The 20,893-nt window shown below is 40.9% G+C and overlaps 1 protein-coding gene across 1 annotated transcript in view; it reads right to left on the reverse strand.

Annotated features, from left to right (window-relative positions):
- FHOD3 (formin homology 2 domain containing 3) overlaps positions 1-20,893 on the reverse strand; it is a 507,831-nt gene that overhangs the window by 148,962 nt on the left and 337,976 nt on the right. The window contains exons 12-14 of the mRNA XM_006150579.2: positions 19,151-19,489; positions 18,707-18,781; positions 10,046-10,159 (exon numbers count right to left, since the gene is read on the reverse strand). Of these exons, the coding sequence (XP_006150641.1) occupies positions 10,046-10,159; positions 18,707-18,781; positions 19,151-19,489 (528 nt within the window). The remainder of the gene's footprint in view (positions 1-10,045; positions 10,160-18,706; positions 18,782-19,150; positions 19,490-20,893) is intronic.

The following is a 20,893-nucleotide window of genomic DNA, read 5'->3' on the forward strand; positions in this document are numbered from 1 at the left end:
GAAGAGCGGGGCCCACTCAGTGTGCTGCAGAGACTGGTCCCACATGGAGTCTCACATTACTGTGCTGGCTGGCGCACATGTAGAGCACTGAGTCATTCTTCTAGGCTCTGGCTGTCGTCATGCTTCAGCCTTTCTGCTGGCCCCTTTGGTAGGCTTTGATCTTGGTATATAGCACTTCTTGCCCTTACCCTCATTTCCTTTTAATTTCCACCCTTCTATCCAAGATCAAATGAGTCCTCCAACCCAAAGGAGGTGAGTACTTTCCTGTTACAGCTCCAGGTCCAACCCAGTGTAGCTTCACAATTCAACCATTCTCCTGGCAGTTTCCAAAAGCACTGGCTGCCACTAGCTACCTCCAACTCCACAGCTTCCATGCCCTGCTGGCCCTGTCCAAGACCCATCCCTTCCAACCTCTGCCTGCCTCTTTGCTCCAGGCCAACCCACCCTTCCTTAACACACCTGCATCTCCTGTAAATACCGATGTCATTCCAAATGGTCTCACAGCTTGTCTAGGTCTACAGGATCATATTTTGAAGAAAGATATGGTCTTATTCTATTTCCTCTTCCCCTTTTCCTTCCCTCCTCTTCCTACCAGGAAAATCACAGGACAATGTGCAGTTTCTCTCATATTAATGATTCAGGCTTCTTGGCAGAGGTGATGCTAATGTAGCACCTACGCGAGGCCCCCAGTTTGAAGGACTCTCTCCAGCTCTTCCAAGAAGGTTCATCCTTTTCACAGTATCTACTACAAGATGAGTATCCCTTTTCTGAAATGCTTAGAACCAGAAGTATTCTGGATTTGTTTTTTAATTTTATTTTTGAATATATGCATACATGTAATGAGATATTTGGGGTCTGAAACCTAAGTCTAAATATGAAAATCTTTTAAGTTCCTATACACCTCATACACATAGTCTGAAGGTAATTTTACATAATATTTTTGTATTTTAATTGCAGTTTGTTACATGAGCTCAGGTGTGGAATTTTTCACTTATGATGCCAGGTAGGCACTCATAAAGTTTCAGTTTTTGGAGCATTTTGGGTTTCAGATGTTCAGACTAGAGATGTGCAACTGTACAATGAAAACTCTTTCTTTGCTGGTGGTTTGCTTATCTTGCTTATAATGTAAGCCCTTTGAATATAAGCCCTATGAAGTTAAGGACTGGGTCTGGGTAGATCAGTTTTGGACTCCCATGCCAAGCACAGGCTTGCCACTCTACATGTGCTCAGTGAATATATTCAGAATGACATATATAAGATTCATACAGCCTGTACACAGTATTTCCAAAGACCACCCAGATATTCAGGCTACTTCTGTGATAATAGTAAAGCTCTTTTGCTTCTCATTGCTAGGCTTTGAGAGGAAGAGTTGGGAAATGGGATAAGGGAACAAAATCAGGGACCCAGGACTACATTTTCTGAAATAGAAATATACATACACACACACGCACGTGTGCGCACACACATACCTTTCACTCTGTGATCTCGGTGCAATACCATTATAGCCAATAACAACTGGAAACCATGACACATATGGAAGTAGGAATGGTGAGAAAGAGTCAAGTCAAAAACATGTGGGAGAGAGAATCTTGTGTGTGTTGAGGACCCCATATCTCTAGCGGGGCAGAGTCCAGGTCCTCCACATGAAGCTGCCACAAGGGAGCTGGACCCTGCTGTAAACCTACCCATCAATGGTGCCAGCATTTCTCCTCTCATGCCTCTGTATGTAGCACAATCATTAATTAAGTCCACATTCTGCCTTACAGGGACTCCCAGTATATGCAACAAGATTGCTATCAGGAACTAGCAGCAAGCAAGTAGGAGAAACACTGCTGCACAGCACAGGATGCCCACAGTTTCTTTGTTTGAACTACAGGGGATCAGGCTGCACAGGTGCCTTTGTTTCTGTTGGTGATGGTGGACTGGGTGCCATTAGCTTCGGTCACATAGAAACGCCATGTTTTTTATCCTTAAGTGCTATCTGGGATTTTCTGAGACATCTGGGTTGTTTTTCTTTTTTTCTTTAAATCTACTTTGATGAGCCAATTTAACTTTTTAAAGCTAGCATCCCATTGGACAGAGGGGCTCTAGCTCTACTGACACAATTTTTAAAGTTTTGAGATCAAGTGATAGAACACAGCCAGCAAGTCTTTGGGATCCAAGACACAGATCACATATCTGCAAAAAGATGTGATTTTAAAACCAAACAAATAAAACCTCAAGGCATATGTAGATACTAATGAGGTCAAGACAAGATGTGATCAAAGCCAGAGCAAATAAGGATGGGAAGAGAAAAACATTTGGATCCACACAGAACAGACAGTCCATTTAGAAGAGGCAGGCAGGATGAGGAAGAGACAAGTACCAGTGAGTTGTACATAGAGTGAGGGTCAAGGGCACGTTCAGCAGGTAATCACTAGAAGAGCTACGGTAATTGAAAGCAGAAAAGAAATGCGTGGAAACAAAGACTTTAAGGTAATAGGACCTTACAAATGGTGAAGGAATGTATTTAAGGAGGCTACAGGAGACTTCAATAAAAGAGAACTTAAACTGGGAGGAGAAGCCACTATTAAATACAGACTCCCAGGACCAGCATTTGGCATAATGGCTATGTTGCTGGACTCTCACGTAGTCGACTACGGTTCAAGTCCCGGACCCAGTGGCTTAAACTCACACTGGGTGCATGTGTGTGCGTTTCCAAGATCCTGAGAGGAGAATGGAGGAGAAGGGATTGTGGCGTGTCCATCTCTCTAGGAAGTGATTTCTCACTTTCTGTCTCTCTGTCTCTGTCTTTCTGTCTCTGTCTTCCTAGAGAGCGCACATGACCTGCAGCAAAAACCTCTCCAAAAAAAATAGAGCAGACTCCCACTCTTCCAGTCCTAGCAATTTTATCCCAGCTTCCCGAAATATTACTGTGTGCTTTATTCCAGTACCACTAATTATCATGCAAAACTTCATAACTGTAATGACAAAAATGATAAGTGTTCCAGGGTGGCATATAGCACAGTCATAAAACCAAGGAGAAAGGAGCATTCCCAATAGCCTACAATAGGTTAATCAGGGAAGGCAGCAGGAGGAAGATGTTCCTAAGGGAATAGTTTGAACACACAGACATATAAACAAGCCTGCATTCCTACTGGTACATGAGAAATAAGTAAGAAATAATGACTTATACAATAAATGCATTGAAACAGGTGGAAAAAAATGAAGTTGATTTACCAAAATAATTTCTAGGAAACAGTATTTAAACATGAAAAATGTAGTTACAGAAGTACTAGAAGACATAAAAAAAGGTCTTCAGTAGAAACACAATACCCACAAGTCAGAAAAGATGAATACATTTAACTCATAAAATTGAGATTTCTGGAACCAGCAGATGGCAAAATGGTTATGTCACTGGACTTCCACATAGTTGCCTTCACTTAAAGTCCCTGGTCTAGTGGCTTAAAACTCATGCCGGGCATGTGTGCATACATGCCCAAAATCCCAAGAGGAGAATGGAGAAGAGATTGTGGTGTGGCCATTCCCCCTGGGAGGGGATTTCTCACTTTCTGACTCTGTCTCTCTGGTGAACACACATGCACCCTATAACAAAAATCTCTCTTAAAAAAAATTGAGATTTTCATGGTAAAGGCACCTTAAGTGAAATAAAAAGATCAATGGCTAAGGGAAATAATCAGTACTCTTCCCATCATTTATAAACAAACTCAATTCAATAAGAGTAAAACAACTCAATGACCTTTGACAAGGATGTGGGAAATGAGCTAGTGCATACACACACACACACACACACACACACACACACTCTCTGCTGTGGAGAATCAAAACTGATATAATCTTCATGAAGAGCAATTTGGCAAAAGTCAATCAAAATTTAAAATGTACTACCATTTTGAATTATGAATGCATTTTTAGGAATTGATCTTGTAGGTTATCACAGGTGCACTATGACAGATACACAAAAATTACACTGCAGCATCATTGGTAATAGCAAAATATCAGGACCAATCCACAGAGGACTGTGTATACACAATAATATCCAGAGAAAAAGGTATGATACCAATATTAAAAAGAAATCAACAGATACAAGTATTCTATGGAAGAAGAACCAACTGAAAGAGCAAGATGCAGAATAGTTTATGTAGTTTGGAACTACTTGTGTAAGAACACACTAAACATTTATATGCTTCTATAAATAAAAAATGCCTTCAACAGTGTATATAAAAAGCTAGGAGTTATTGCTTCCTAGGAGGGTAACCAGGTAAGAGAGTGCTCCACTTGTACTGTACAACCATCACACCTTTTAAATTTTAACTGAGTACATGTAAAACCCATATAATAACTAATAAAATAAAATTTAAAGTAGGATCCTTTTTTTATAATCTAACAGTCCCTCTTCTGGGAATATATGGTCAAAAGAATTGAAATCAGAATCTCAGAGATATCTGTAATCCCATGTTTACTGCAGCATTATTTATAAGAGCCAGTATTTATTTAATTATATCTATTATTATTATTATTTAAATTTGTTATAGGTCATGTGCGCACGCCAGAGAGACAGAAAGAAAGCAAGCTGCCAGGTCTGGGACTTGAAACATGGTTGGTCACCTGAGAGTCCAGTGCCCCAACCACTACACCACCTGCTGGCCCAAGAGTCAGTATTTAGAAATAGGCTAAATGTCCATCAACAGATGAATGGCCAAAGAATATCTGGTATATCTATATAATGGAATACTGTTCAGTCTTTAAAAAGAAGGAAATTTCACTATTTGTGATAACATAGGTGGGCTCAGAGAATATTATCCTAAGTGAAATAAGCCAAGCACAGAAGGATGAGTATTGCATGATTTCTCTTACATGAGGAACCTCAAACAGTCAAAGATACAGAAGTAGACAAGAGGATGGTAGTTGCCAGGGGATTAGAGAGGGAGGGATATTTGGTGACTATTGGGTTGTCAGAGAAGTCAAGACACATTTTTGATAGAAAAACATAGAAAAATACATCATGGCTTTTCTGATGACCCAATATAATTAACAATAAGGTGTAACGTATTAAAATTTTATTTAGAGGGTAGATTTCATGTTTTCTTTTAATTTTTAATTGATTTTTTCTTTTTGAGAGATCTTTGCTATAAGGTATGTGTACTTGCCAGAGAGACAGAAAGCAAGAAATCATCCCCTGGAGTGTATGACCATGCTGCAATCCCCTCTCCTCCATTCTCCTCTTGGGATCCTGGGCATGTATGCACCCAGCATGATTAGTCTCAGATTAGCATCAAGTCTCAGACCTGGTGGCTTCCTTTCTCACTTTGTCTCTATCTCTCTCTGTTGAGTGCAGATGCCCTATAGAAAAATTTTTAAAAAATAATAAATAAAATTAAATAATATTTAAAAGAAAAAAAAAAAAAAACAAGTTGTACCCTTTACCCATTACTACTCCCTAAAGGGATATCATTTCTTCTATCTGGGTTTATAATCTCCCAAGAAGTAGAAAAACCTCTAGGATGACTGTATGAAGCAGACTATTTTGAATAGTCTGGACATGAATGCATAAAGCAGCAGGTGACTGTCATTTATGGCAATCAATGTCACTATTAGAGGCGGGAAGAAGCACAGGGTCATTGTTGAAGATACACTTTGATCCTGAAAGTTTTAGCTCAGTCCACAGGAAAATGCTCCCTGGCCCCATAAAATCTGAGCCTAAAGTTCCTCTAGCATCTTCCCATTGAGCACTCACTGAGCAGGATTGGCCTCACTCTCGGCGCACACCCTGGTCCCAGCACAAGGACCAACTGCCTGGACTTCAGAGTTCTTTCATGTTCACTCAGTAACTGAAAATCTAACTGCCCGACAGGCCTCCAGCAGCCATTTCTGAAAAGGCCCACAAGATGGAGACGTCACTACAGGGAAAAAGAACCAATGGCCTTTCTCAATGCCCCAGAGAAGGAAATTTGCTTGTGGCCTGGTGATTGTTTGCTTGTTTATTTAATACTTGGACATGAATGGTTCAAATAACCCTATAATTTTATTTTCCTTCAAAAAGAAAATATTTAGAACTTTTCTGCTTAAAAGGTACATTTTGAAGATGGGAGCATTTTAAAAATCTGCTTTCATTAAACAGTTGCATCTTTTATCCCTGAGGGCTCTGAAAAGTTCTGGTTTTCTTGTTTTGTTTTGGCACAACTTAAGTTCCAATTTCATGAAAATTAATGCTATGCTGTTTCTAAACAAGAGCCTATAAAGGAAACTATAATAGGAGATGGGGAGATGGACTGGCTTTGACTTAATTTTTATATTGTTCAGCACTTCCTTTTCTAGGTCAATTTACCATTCCAGATTTTATTAACATCTAACGCACTAATGTGCTTGGGGGGGAAAATGTAAAATGCTAAGCTCACGACAATGCCTCCTTGCCAATGTGGACTGAGCTGCCTGCAGGGGTGTTTTAACTGGCTTAATCTTTTCTAGGACTTCAGAGAATGAGTCTTGTTTCTTTATTTTATTTTCATTTATTTTATACATTCAATGACAATATATCACTATTGCTTATAAAGTGAGTCTTGTTTCTAAAATAAGAGATGGAGTTCTAGATCCTATTATTGTACAGTATTCTGGCATGATCTTTATTAGGAGTGTACCAATAAATATGGATTCTCATAAAGAGAATGCAACTATTGTTCATATAGGTCAACATCTTTTCTAAGAGAGTTTCTCTTCCTGGTTTTAGTAATATGTGAGTCTACTGAACATCTTAACAACTAATTTCACAAATTCTACAGAGGTATATATTAGGTTGTTGTAAAAAAAATCACAACACATTATTGCATCGAAAAACGTAGAAAAATATGTCATGATGTTTCCAACAACCCAAAAGCTCTGTGAAAATAATCATGTATCTTAGTAAGGCAGAAAATGCTTACACATGTGAGATTAGATTATAGATGGCATCCAAAGCATTCACTTGTCAAAAAGAAAAAAAAAATCAAACTGTATAAAGTATATATTAATCATCAGTGCAACTGACAAAACAGGATTGAGCAAGGATATACAAATATAATTGGCATTGTGGGATCCTGCTTTGTTTTTCAGTCACAGGACATAAGGTAGCCAGGTGAGAGTGAAGTGGTCATGAAGTCAGGCCCAGTGGCTTCCTGGTCCTAAAAATGACACTGTACATCTGATGTATCACTTGATTCATCACGCAGTCTTTGAAAGCACATGTGTGTCAAAAAGACACGCAAATGTAAAAGTCGTAGTAAACTCTTTGGAGCTACTTTATTCGCCAATGGACATGGCAGGTGGCAAAGATAGTCAAGTCCTTGCGGTAACAGCACAGAAAGGGAACAGGAACTGCCATTGCTTGTCTTCAGCGACCTGGTCTCAGTGCATGGGGCTCTCTCTGTTGGAGTGATTTAATGCCAATGCCTCTTCAAGCCGAGGATTGTTGTGTCCTTGCTTGGGCTTCCAGAGCATCTCCCTGGGTGGCACAGACTTCTCAGACCTTGCGTGCCCCAGGCTGAACATTACCCCAAATGTGCTTCTCTTTGAGCACTTCTCAGTTCTTGGTTTCTAACATCTACACATTCATGCATGTCTGAACCCTCACACATTCTGCCTCCCAAGTCCTCAGCCAAGTCTGCCCAAACCCTCTGCTCCTCTAAAGTCCCATGGCCATTGGCCTTATTAGGCATTTCTCTCTTGGACTCAAATGTAGCTTCCTGGCAGCCTCTATTCCTAAATCCTCACCCCAGTGGCTCCTTCTGTGCTGACACATTAGACCTGGTCACTCTAGCTTTCAAATATGATCAAATCCTGTGGTCTAACGGTACAGTCCAGTCCCATCTCAGGGTGTTCAAGGTACCCTGGGATCCAGTTGCATCCTTCCTAGTTTGACTCCCTGACCTGGTATACTTTGGTCAGTTCAATCAAGGAAGCAGACATAGACAGACATCCTTCAGGAGTCTGGGCTCCTGGACCTTTCAGCTCAAACCTGACCTGGGTATAAAGGGTTAAGGTAGTGGGCAGGCTAGGCTTCTGCTTCAAAACCTGGGAGGAACATCCCCAATGCCTAGGCCTCAGTAGTTTGCCAATCCCCTGCCATACAGCTTGGCAACTTCATGGACCTCCAAACTGTTCCCAACCTCTGAGTGGCTAATTTACCTAGTCCTTCAGATAGTGTTTACCATGATTCTATCTGATCAGTCCCCAGGAACTGGAGGAGACACAAGAATGAATGGACCTTAGTTCTGGCCCACAGAGCTTGTAGCCTTACAGGCATAAGTTGTATGAAGTCACACTGGTCAGACTCCAATATATTCCTCCCTTTGGCCCCAAACTTGAATTCCATATTACAAGGCTCATTTCCATGGTTGTCCCTCTGGGATTACACATAACCTTGGTTGGACCCAAGAGAAAGTACCTTAGGGTAAAGGACAGAGCTACAGATGGGTAGGGTATGTTAGTATTATACCATAGGATTCTCATAGAAAAAATGCAACTATCGTTCATTATAGGTCAATATCGTTTCTAAGAGGGTATCCCTTCCTGGTTTTAGTAATAATTTACTCCTTCAGTTTAATCAACCTGTTACCTTACTTCCAAGACCTAGCTTTGTCCAAGTGTGTCCAACCCAGGGCCACAATGGACTGTGGAACCTCAAGACTTGACATCATGGGATTGACATGTCATCTTTGAAATAAGCAGTGACATGTGGCTAGACCAATCCATTGGCCAGCCCTTCTTCTTAGGGCTGTTAAGACGTCACCTGCTCTGCAATCCAACCAAACCTCCAGTCTCCAGCAGCACTCAGAAAAACATACTTTAGAATACACAGAAGAGGATCAGAATGTGAAATTCAGGCTGAGTCTGATTTAAGGCAAATGATCTCAGGTGAGTTATTCACCTCTAGATTCCTGAGGAATCAAGAGCACTGAAAAATCATGTGTGATCATCCTCGGCTTGTCTCCAGAGGTGGCCTTCACACAGTCTCTCAGGCAGACTTTTTCATTTGTTCATCAAAACTACCCGTTAAGGTAAAGGTTGGCATAGCTGGCATTTTACCCTCAGGGATTAAATAACTTCCAAATGAGTGAGTTGGAGCTCTAACCAGTCTTCTCTAACTCAGTACTCTTGCCATGTAAGGATAACCGTTTTTAATTGTTCTGAACTTACAGGTCTTACCTTTTCCTTGTAAACATATTATGCAATCATTTGCTTCTAGGAGTAATAGTTAATTTCTGGTGGTCTAATATTCTTGCCAAGTTAAATTCCTCCCTGGTACCCAGACAATTCTTTTCTCTCTGGTAGGTCCTAGATTAATTACACAGCATCTTAATGGGCCCACTACTTTCTGATCTACATAAACTTAATCATTCAAAGGTAGAAACAGGGGTCTGTAAGATAAATTGCAGAGCTCACATAAATCTAAAACAATTTTAAGGGTGAATCAAAACATTCACACAAATATTTTAGAAGACATTCTTATACTTTCTGTGGAAAGTGTGTACGGTATGAGATAATAATATTGGTGCACTAATCTCAGCTACTTGGGAGGTTGAGACTGGAGGGTTGTAGGTTTGAGGCTAGCTTGGGCAACACAGCAAGACCCTATCTCTTAAAACAACAACAAAAGTCAAAATAAAATAATAGTACCAATAAAATGTCACCATTAATAAAATATTTACTTAGTAAATATTGTAAAAAAGAGAAGATAGCTTTGCTATCTTCAGATTATGAAAGAGCAAGATGGAAAGGAAGAGAACCTATATTTCTGACAGGTTCTCACCATGTCATAATCCTTCTATTCCCAATCTCCCACTTTACTAGGATTACAGGAACACACAACCATGCCTAGCGTGTTGAGATTGGACTGGAACTCAAACCTGTAGCTCCCATGTGCTAGTCTCTCAAGTGGTACTGCTCATACACCACCATGGCTGGGTCTACTTATGCTTTCTATTCATATTACACCATTTCTTCATCCACTTTTAAATGGACTTCCCTAGTTTGAGGACAGTGAAGCCATCAGCATGCTTATAAAACTCACCTGTCCAGCCTGGCTTCTTGAGGTGGTGAGACAGACGATGTAGGGGTGGAGGGCACACTGGACCCAGATGAGGGCCTTGAGGAGTGATAAGAGTTGCTGCCAAAGTTGCTATATCTAAAAAGTGCAGAGGTTTAAGTTGGCAGGGGTTGGGGCAGAGGAGAGGACAGAGAAATGTGTATAGGTCAGTAAATAAGATTTAGCAAGCCATCTTACATTTTGCAAGAAAAACAGTGCTGATAGTGATTATTCTAATCTCAAAAGATTTATTAACTGCTTTCTTCTGCTCATTTCTCATTAGAGAAGTTTCCTAAAGTCCAAACCTGTTGGCAAGATTTGACAGATAGTTTAAATAAAACCGTTGTATTCTCTATCTTTTCAAATGTACATTAGAATGATTTGTGAACACAAATTTAGAACTCAAATCATTATCCATCTGAATCATAAAGGTTTTTCTTGCCTTGAGTGGTGGCATAATTAGTGTCAATTCATCACAGGTCTACAGAAAATGTTATGCAACTGGCTAAAGAAACACCTAATTAAAAATTCTGCTTTAGGTATCTCTGAATCCATTTCACACATTAAATGTAATCCCATCCCATGCCCAGGGAGCAAAATGAAACTGTCCCAAGGCCTTCTGCACTGGTCTGCTGCTTAGAGACTGTTTTCACCTGCTTATTTCCCCTGAGCCAAGATTATAGCCACTGGATTTCCATGAGCTTTTATGTCCTAGTCATCTCTGATAAGCTTGAAGATGTGTAGAATCTTGAGTTTTCTGGTTTTTTTTTTTTTTTTCCAGAATAAATGTTCTTTGGCAGTTTTTAGATAGCTATTATCACTCACTCCCAGAAAACAAACCATCTGAAGTCCTATGTGAGGTCAGAAACTCATGATTAGTTACAAATAGTAAGATCCAGAGAGTTTTGACTCTCAACCCACCTGACCACAGACTACTACTTTCCCCGAACTGGTTAGAGATGATGTATAGTGTGTGGGGGACCCCAAGGATCAATATTTGTACACAAAGATCTTCCTTCCAGTCCAAACTCTTATCAGTGGAAACTGGAATCCTTTCTGGAAAGCAATTTAAAGTATACATATTTCCTCAACAGAATAAGGCTACTTTTGGGAACCTAACATAGGGAAATAAGGTTACTATATAAAGAAAAAAATACACAAAGATACTGAAGCATTATTTAGAGGAAGAAAAAAGGAAACTATCCAACAAAGTAATGATGTAGGAATGGCTAAGAAAGTGTGCCTGTGGAATATTATGTAACCATTAAAAACGATAACCAATTTTGGGCTAGCAGGTGGCCCAAAGGCAGATGGAGGAGAATAAGGTGCTGAATACCACATGACCAGCTCCATGGCTCAAGTCCTGGACATAGCAGACTGAAAAACACATCAAGTCCATGTCTGTGTCCAAAATCCTGAGAAGAAAATTGAGTAGAAGAGATTCCAGCATGACCATCCACCCTGCTGGGAGATCTCTTTCTCTCTCTCTCTCTCTCTTTCTCCAGCAAGTGCATTTGCTCTATGGAAAAAAAAAAAAAACCAATTTTTAAATGACAATATAGAAGATGTTGCTATATAGGCCAAATGAAAATATCAGGATATAGTATTATAAAGTTTTATCATGACTGTAAAATTATTCTGAGGTCAAAATCTGTGTATAGAGAAAAAATGTAAAAAATAGGCCATCTATAGCATACTTCAAAAAGTTCATGTAGAATTAAATGTGTAGAATCTTGAGTTTTTTTGTTTTTTTTTTTTTTTTTTTTCAGAATAAATGTTCTTTGGCAGTTTTTAGATAGCTATTATCACTCACTCCCAGAAAACAAACCATCTGAAGTCCTATGTGAGGTCAGAAACTCATGATTAGTTACAAATAGTAAGATCCAGAGAGTTTTGACTCTCAACCCACCTGACCACAGACTACTACTTTCCCCGAACTGGTTAGAGATGATGTATAGTGTGTGGGGGACCCCAAGGATCAATATTTGTACACAAAGATCTTCCTTCCAGTCCAAACTCTTATCAGTGGAAACTGGAATCCTTTCTGGAAAGCAATTTAAAGTATACATATTTCCTCAACAGAATAAGGCTACTTTTGGGAACCTAACATAGGGAAATAAGGTTACTATATAAAGAAAAAAATACACAAAGATACTGAAGCATTATTTAGAGGAAGAAAAAAGGAAACTATCCAACAAAGTAATGATGTAGGAATGGCTAAGAAAGTGTGCCTGTGGAATATTATGTAACCATTAAAAACGATAACCAATTTTGGGCTAGCAGGTGGCCCAAAGGCAGATGGAGGAGAATAAGGTGCTGAATACCACATGACCAGCTCCATGGCTCAAGTCCTGGACATAGCAGACTGAAAAACACATCAAGTCCATGTCTGTGTCCAAAATCCTGAGAAGAAAATTGAGTAGAAGAGATTCCAGCATGACCATCCACCCTGCTGGGAGATCTCTTTCTCTCTCTCTCTCTCTCTTTCTCCAGCAAGTGCATTTGCTCTATGGAAAAAAAAAAAACACCAATTTTTAAATGTGTATATAGAAGATGTTGCTATATAGGCCAAATGAAAATATCAGGATATAGTATTATAAAGTTTTATCATGACTGTAAAATTATTCTGAGGTCAAAATCTGTGTATAGAGAAAAAATGTAAAAAATAGGCCATCTATAGCATACTTCAAAAAGTTCATGTAGAATTAAAGTATGAGTACATTTTGGTACATTTTTTGAAATCCATGCATAGTTTTTCATAATGTGCATTTCTCATGAACTTTTTGAAGACTTCTTGTATTTTAAAAAGTGAAATACAGATGAAATTTCAGTTTTCAAAGATAAGTTACATTATTATAATGGGAAATCTTTTTTTTTTTTTTTTTTTTTTTAAGTTTCGCTATAGGGCACATGCACTCAACCAAGAGAGGCAGAGAAAGAGAGGGAAAGTGAGAAATCACCCCCTTGGGGTTGATGGCCATGCTGCAATCCCTTCTACATCCTCCTCTTGAGATTTTGGACATGCATGCACATGTTCCTGTTGTGTTTTTCAAGCCGATAGGTCTGGGATTTGAACTGTGCAGTCAGCAATGTGGGATCCAGCTGCCTGAACCTCTATACCACTAGTTGGTCAAGTAAAAAATATTTATATATCCTGACTCTACTCTGTGCTAATAACTCTGGTCTCCTGGGATGCTGTTCTCTCTACCTGCTTATCTGGTATCACATGTCAAGCATACTTTTAGTCCTAGACTCTCTACCAGGCAGATGGAGACTGATACAAATTTACCCGGTTGTCCTCTGCTAATGTACTACTACTTCATGGGACTTGGTTTCTGGGCACCTATCTTATCTTCTCTTCTCTTTAAAAACTTAACATCACATAGGAGATACAACCTAACCCCAGTCAGAATGGTGAAGATTAAAAAAAAAAAAAAAAAGGTAAGTGCTGGAGGGGATGTGGTGAAAGGGGAACACTCCTACACTGTTGGTGGGAATGTAAATTGGTTCAGCCACTGTGGAGAACGAAATGAAGGTTCCTCAAAACCTTCAAATAGAACTACCTTATGATCCAGCAATTCTGCTCCTGGGTATCTACCCAAAGGACAGGAGAGTGCTCAGTTGGAAAAGCGCTTGCACAACTATTTTCACTGCTGCATTATTCACGATTGCTAAGACATGAAACCAACCCAAATGGCCACAGACAGATGAATGGATTGAAAAACTGTGGCACATATACTCTATGGAATATTATTCAGCAATAAAAAACAACAAGGCCCAGGAATTTGATAGAAAGTGGACAAATATGGAAGATTTGTTGCTGAGTGAAGCAAGTCAGGCTAGGAAAGAGAGATATTGTATGTCTCTACTTAATGTATACCAACTGTCCCTACTCCATGATAGAGACTGGAAGACATAAAAGTATTAAAAATTATAAAGGACTCTAGAGACAAAGTAACAAAAGAATATAGGAGGGAAGAGTGTAGGAAATTGGGGGGGGGAATGGAGAGGCAAGACACTTATGGGACACAAAAGATTTATTATCTGTTGATGAGGATGTGTATGGTGGTCTCAATTGGGCTGGACTTAGGTATATATCATGCTGGGTAAATTCTCTTCACAATTAAATGATGTATAGTGATTTAATGCATGAATAATAATAAAGAACGAAAGAAAGAAAAGAAATTACATGACTTGAAAATAAAAACAAAACTTAACACTAGGGGGCCAGCAGGTGGTGTGGTGGTTAAGATGCTAGACACCCACATGGTCAACCATGGTTCAGGTCCCAGACCTGATGGTTTGCTTTTTCACGTACTTTCTCTCTCTTTTTTTTTTCTCTCTCTCCCTCCCTCCCCCTTCCATCCCCATTGAGCACATATGTCCTATAGCAAATTAAAAATAATAAAATAATTATTTGAAAAGAAAAAAAAAACACCTCAACACTACATGTCCAACATGTTAACTGCTTCTCCAAGTGAGTGTTGGTTTGATTTTTAAAGAGAGCTCTCAAACCACAGGCCACAGAGAAAGCAGAAAGGCAAAAGAGGAAAGGAACACACTTGGGATGAAGTAGAGGAAGGAGGAAAAACTCCTGAGCAACAATGACAAAGAACAACCAGGCCACAAAGATCTGCAATGAGAGAAGGGGAGGAAACTGCTGGCCCGGACATCTGGAGTCCTTAAAGACGAGGCCAACATGCTACCCTCTCTGCACAGGCTCCAGGTCTCCTACACCAGCTGCCTGGACACTCAGCAGCTTAAATAACCGCTTTCTGACCACAAGTGGACATCCGGCAAAATGTTTGAACAGGATTGCTTTGCTAAAATCTTATTTAATGACATCATGGAAATAAAACAAGCACAATGTGTTTTTCCCTCCTTTGGGTTTTTTTTTTTTTTTAAATGGCTAAGCCATTAATTCAAATGCCCCACAGTCTGCCCAGTTTTGCTTCTCAATTTCAGCCAAACTAACTGGATCATACAATTCACTGTTCAGCACCTTTTTGTGTGAGGGGAAAGAGGATCCTTTCTCATGACTGCGTTGGTCTCTCTTACAACCTGTTCAGTTGCAATCAACCACTGACTAGTCATATCTGTGGCCGTACAGATCCATGAAAACCACGGCAAGCGAATATCCAAAAATTCAATAATAGGCACAAACAATATTTATACAGTATTCAAATTCCCGTAGAGCAAATGATTTAAAATCTGTAAACTTCATTCAGTTAAATCTAAGTCAATCCTCACTGACAAGCACATGTGGCTGGTTTTTGGTTTTGGTTTTTGTTTTCCCCAAATTTATGTATTAGGTTGTCGGGAAGGTCATGACATGTTTTCCTATGTTTTTCTATGCAAAAATGTGTTATGACTTTCGTGACAATCCAATATATATTCTACTGGGTTATTCATGTTTTTATTGCTCCCAGCCTTAGGACTGTAGATCGTAGTGAAGCTTAAAGACCAGATGGGAGAGGCCTGGGGCCCAGGAAAGCCCCAGCAGAGGCTCTGACCATCACTGGAAAGTCTGGGATCACCATGATAGACCAACACATTCTGCTGAGAAAGATGAGCTTGCCAAGATGTTTTTATTTCAATCAAATACACAAATTTGTACACAGATATTACACCTGGAGGATGTAAAGTCATGTTGGATTTCGTCCATACAAATCATGTGAAGGATCACAAAACTCCATTATTTTAGACCTGGAAGAGACCTAGAGAAAGTTTGTAGTTTCCAGGTGTTCTGCTCAACTCACAACTCCTGGAGGCATACACGCCATTTTGGAAACAAGAGAAATGAATTTTCAGATCCTCAAACTCCATATCTGTTCGTTCTTTTTTTTTTTTGGCAGGGGGAGGTTTTTGCTGTAGGGTACGTGCACAAACCAGAAAGACAGAGAGAAACAGAAAGACAGAAAGCGAGAAATCACCCCCCGGGGGGATGACCGCGCCACAATCCCTTCTCCTCCATTTTCCTCTTGAGATCTTGGGCACACATGCATCGTGTCTGGTGTGAGTTTAAGCCACCAGGTCAGGACTTGAACCGCGGTCGGCTACATGGGAGTTCAGCGACATAGCCATTATGCTAACTGCGGTCTCTCATATCTGTTCTTTCTTAAAAGAAACCTGCCCCTATGACTCCTAGGATCTCTCAGTGCTTTCCTGCTTCTTGAATAGCTGCCTTGTATTTTTAGGGAAGAAGGAAACATTCTAAAGCAGGTAGAATCAGGGGACCAGCGGGTGGCAAGGTGGTTAAGGTGCTGGACACTCCCACATGGTCGACCATGGTTAGAGTCCTGGACCTGGTGGCTTTCTTTCTCACTTTCCCTCTCATCTCTCTCTCTCTGTGTCTCTTTCTGGTCAAAATAAAATAAATGAACAAATAAAGCAGGTGGAATCAGTATGGGACATAGTTGAGTCTAGCTGAGCTGGACAACTTCAAGGATGCTAAAGGAATAACCTGGAAAAGCATCCTTCCGGAAAGAACTCCTTAAGGAATACTGAGCAGGCAGGACCAGCAGATAGTATAATGGTTACATCATTGGAATCCCACGTAGGTCTGAGCCCTGGACCAGGCGGCTTAAGCTCACATGGGGCATGTGTGCATGCATATCCAAGAGCCCAAGAAGAGAATGGAGGAGAAAGTATGGGGATGATTTCTTGCTTGCTTTTTGTCTATCTCTCTCTCTCTGTCTTTCTGGCGAGTGCACACGTCCAAGAGCAAAAACCTCTCCAAAAAAAAAAGAAAAGAATGAAAGAAAGAAATACTGAACAGGGAAAAGCCAGTGCATTAATCTCTCCAGGGACAAACTGGAGTGAGGCCTCAGGCCTTATCTTCATCTACCTGCACTCCTATCTAACAAACAGACCCCACAGTGAGATGGTTGTCACAGGGATGCATTTGCACTTGTCTGAACTGGAACATGAAGTCACACTTCTGACAGAAATTAGGTCTCCTTTGAGTGAAGATTGGCTTTGTCAGTTTGGCACATGAAGGCATTTTCTGTAACTGAATCTGATAAATCTAAAGCCCCGAGGTGTTGACAAAAATCAAAGCCAGGCACATATACAATAGACAAGTGACATCATTTACAACTATTGAGTTGTCATAAAAATGTATTATTGCATAGAAAAGCATAGCAAATGTGTCAAGACTTTTCCAACAACTCAATATTTAGACTTATGATTAAAAAAAAAAAAACAAGGGACCAGCAGTTAGCGTAATGGCTATGTTGCCGGACTCCCATGTAGTTGACCGCGGTTCGAGTCCCAGACCCGGTGGCTTAAACTCACATCGGGCGCATGTGCGTGCATGCCCAAGATCCCGAGAGGAGAATGGAGGAGAAGGGATTGCGGCATGGCCGTCCCGCTTAGGGGGTGATTTCTCACTTTCTGTCAGTCTGTCTCTGTCTTTCTGGCGAGCGCATGTGCCCTATAGCAAAAATCTACCAAAAAGGGGGGGGGGGAAACAAAAAAACCTAGCGTGGGGATTAGGATTGCGGCATGGCCGTCCCGCTTAGGGGGTGATTTCTCACTTTCTGTCAGTCTGTCTCTGTCTTTCTGGCGAGCGCATGTGCCCTATAGCAAAAATCAACCAAAAAGGGGGGGGGGAACAATAAAAACTCTAGCTGGTGACTTAAAACTTTGCAGGAGACTTCAAAATCCTTTTATGCTGTACGTACTCCTTCACCTAAAGCAGGGTACAGCTTCTTTCCTGGCACTCAGCCTGGGAGACCTCTAAACAGGCTCTGACAAAAGCATCTCACTGACTAGGACTTACCTAAAGACTCCCTGGTGAGGAGTGGAGAGCCCAGTAATAAGAGGGAGCCACAGACTGCCAAGTACACAAGTCAGGGCCTACGTGCAGCAGGCCTGGGGTTGATACCTAGCCATTTACTAGCTGAGTGACTGAGCAAGTTACTTGGCCTCTTTGTGCCTCAGTTTTCTCACACTAAGTCTGTAAAAGAACCTACCTATTAAGGGGTGATACTTCAAAGAAACCATTTCACTGAAAACACAGGGTCTATCTCATAATAAATGCTTAGAAAACATTAGCTGTTATTACAATCACTCTAAGAGGGGAGCAACAAGCGGAATGATCAACCATCACTTTTGGATGACTGTTCAAAACATACATACTTTCTGTTCTTACATCTCCCGCTCCAGCAGAGAGTACCTAATTCAGACCACAGTGAAGGGCAGTCATACAGGTGGGACACAGCTTGTTAACACTCCCTGGGGAGCTCTAATGTGCACACTACCCCTGCCCCCAGCTCCAATTTCTGTAAGAATTATTTAAGTATTCACAGTTGAATGATGATGTTATGTTAACATCTCATGAAGTGGTTTAAGCTGTATTGTATGTCATCTTATGAGAAGCAATAAGCAATCTTTAAAAAGAAAAAGGCATCCATTAGAATATAAAACAAGAGGGCCAGCAGGTGTTGTGGTGGCTGAGGTGCTGGACTCCTACATGGGTGGATCATAGATCATAGTTCAAGACCCAGATCTGGTAACTTTCTCTCTCTCGCTGGCCAAGTTAAAAATAAATAAGTAAAATTCAATAAATAACAACTTAAAAAATTAAAAATACAAAACATAAAACTTTAGAAAAGGGGAAGAAAAAGCAGAAAAAACACCCACCTATTAGAAGAGAAAGACCGGAAGTTGTAAGGCTCAGAGGCAGAATATGTATTCAAAGGAACAGAATTGGAGGAACTGTTAAAGGAAGCAAAACCCCACTTACAATGTCCTGACCACTAAAAAAAAAGACTTCATGCCAGATGAACAGATGTGAGAAGTATAGATTGACAGAGCACACACATTTTTTAAAAACCTTGCTTAAATATCCATTAGTCATTGTGTTATAACAAGAGATCCTAATGCAAATGGATGACAGTTTCTTCTGTATCTTATTAAAATGCTGGCCATCATTTAGTCAGTGGTCACGAAGTTAGTTTATGCCACAACTGCTCCCTGCTCTGAAATGCACACAAACACGCAGAAGGCAAGCCAAAGGATGCAGTTAGCATGCTGTGTTCTCCTCCCAGGTTAACTTCAAACATGCCTCCACATGGGCAGAACTACCTGTTTTCCTTCTGGGACTCTGCTTCCTTGTCCTTTGTAGATAAGGGAGAATCCTCAAAGTCATAGGAGAAGAGGTGGAAGGGGCTGTGGGGCACGTAGGGCAGCTTGTCTATGGTCAGTGGTGCCTTCTGGGAGCCAGGCGTGGTAGAGGAGGGCCGAGAAGTGGAGGCATGGGTGGGGGGTGGCAGGAGGGACCCACTGTGTGGGGGGCTCCCCCTAGCGGTGCTGGCTGGAGGCTGCTTTCCCTGTGAGGTGGCACTCGAGGCAGCTGGGAGGGCAGAACTCTTGGCAGCAACGTCCTTTTCCACGGGACTCTGCTCTGAGGCATGCCTGGCCTCACTGCTGGCCCACAAAAAGGAAAGAAAGGAAGCAGAAATACAGATTTGGGAGAGAGGGAGCAAAGGTTAGGAGAGAGAGAGAGAGACACACATAAAAATCCCACTGCTGTGTGGCCACTCCTTCAGTGTCCAGTAGCATTTCTTGACCTGCTGCATAAAGCCCATCACTAGAAGCTTTGGTTGGCCCAATCAATCCGTGCACCTGAGCTGCAAGTCTAAGAGGTGAGACTTACAGAGTGCAAGGAAGCATCTCGGCCTCTGGACACAGAGCCCTTTGTGGGGAATGGAGTGGAGCCCCAAAGGCTCTTCGGCAATTGCCTACTCCTTAGTTTCTCCCTGCTGGTCAAGTTGGCACCTGAATTCTCACCATGTCAATGTCATCTCTGTGTCTTGGTCAAACAGAGGAGCTTTCTGCTGAAAAACCAAGTATTGGAGAAGAGGTAGCTCTAAGCTGTGTGTATTTCCATAAGTATTTTCAAAACCTTTCCTGGGAGTAGGGATAGATTAAAGAAATGGAGAAACAGCACCAAGAGGAAGCAATGAGCCAAACCAGAGAGGCCAGGACAATCAAGACAAAGTGCCCATTGCACACTTCTCCAGGCCCACCACTAAGCCTCCCCCACCACACCGATACACATACATACATACACACACACACACACACACACACACACACACACACGGAGGGAGAGAGAGAGGGAAGGTGGGTGTGTTCATTGTGGTAATCAGTACACAGTACATACATATATCAAACTATCACCTCTACATATAGTCAGCCCTCCATATCTGAGGGTTCTGCACCTATGAATGTGAGGAACTATTTCATGCCACTTTATATAAGGAACTTGAATATCTGTGGGGGTCCTATACTTAATGCCCTATGGATACTGAGAGATGATTGTCAATTTTATTTGTCAATTGAATATTTCCAAATGTAATGGGAGCTGGATTTAGATACTTGGATTTTTTATTTTATTTATTTATTTATTTATTTTAGTTTTGCCATAGGGTGTGTACACTTACCAGAGAGAGACAGAGATGGGACAGAAAGAGAAGGAAAGTGAGAAATCATATTCCAGGAGGAGGACCATGCCACAATTCCTTCTCTTCCACTCCTTTCTCGGGATCTGAGATACACACGTGCATAAGCCCGGTATGTTTTTCCAACTATCAGGGTCTGAGACTCGAACTGTGAAGTCAGCCATGTGGGATCCAACATCTTAATCACCATTATCACCTGCAGGCCCTAGACAGGTGGATATTTTAAAATATCTTCACAACCTCAGAATCTGTGTGAAACTCTGCATTTTTTAAAACTACTGTCCTTCTCCCAGAAAACTTGACTCCCAGACATGTAATAGAGCTGTTTTTTTTTTTTTTTCATCAAAATCAGAGTTTTACCTAT

Source organism: Tupaia chinensis, unplaced genomic scaffold, assembly GCF_000334495.1.
Source record: "Tupaia chinensis unplaced genomic scaffold, TupChi_1.0 Scaffold000290_1, whole genome shotgun sequence".
NCBI lineage: Eukaryota > Metazoa > Chordata > Mammalia > Scandentia > Tupaiidae > Tupaia > Tupaia belangeri.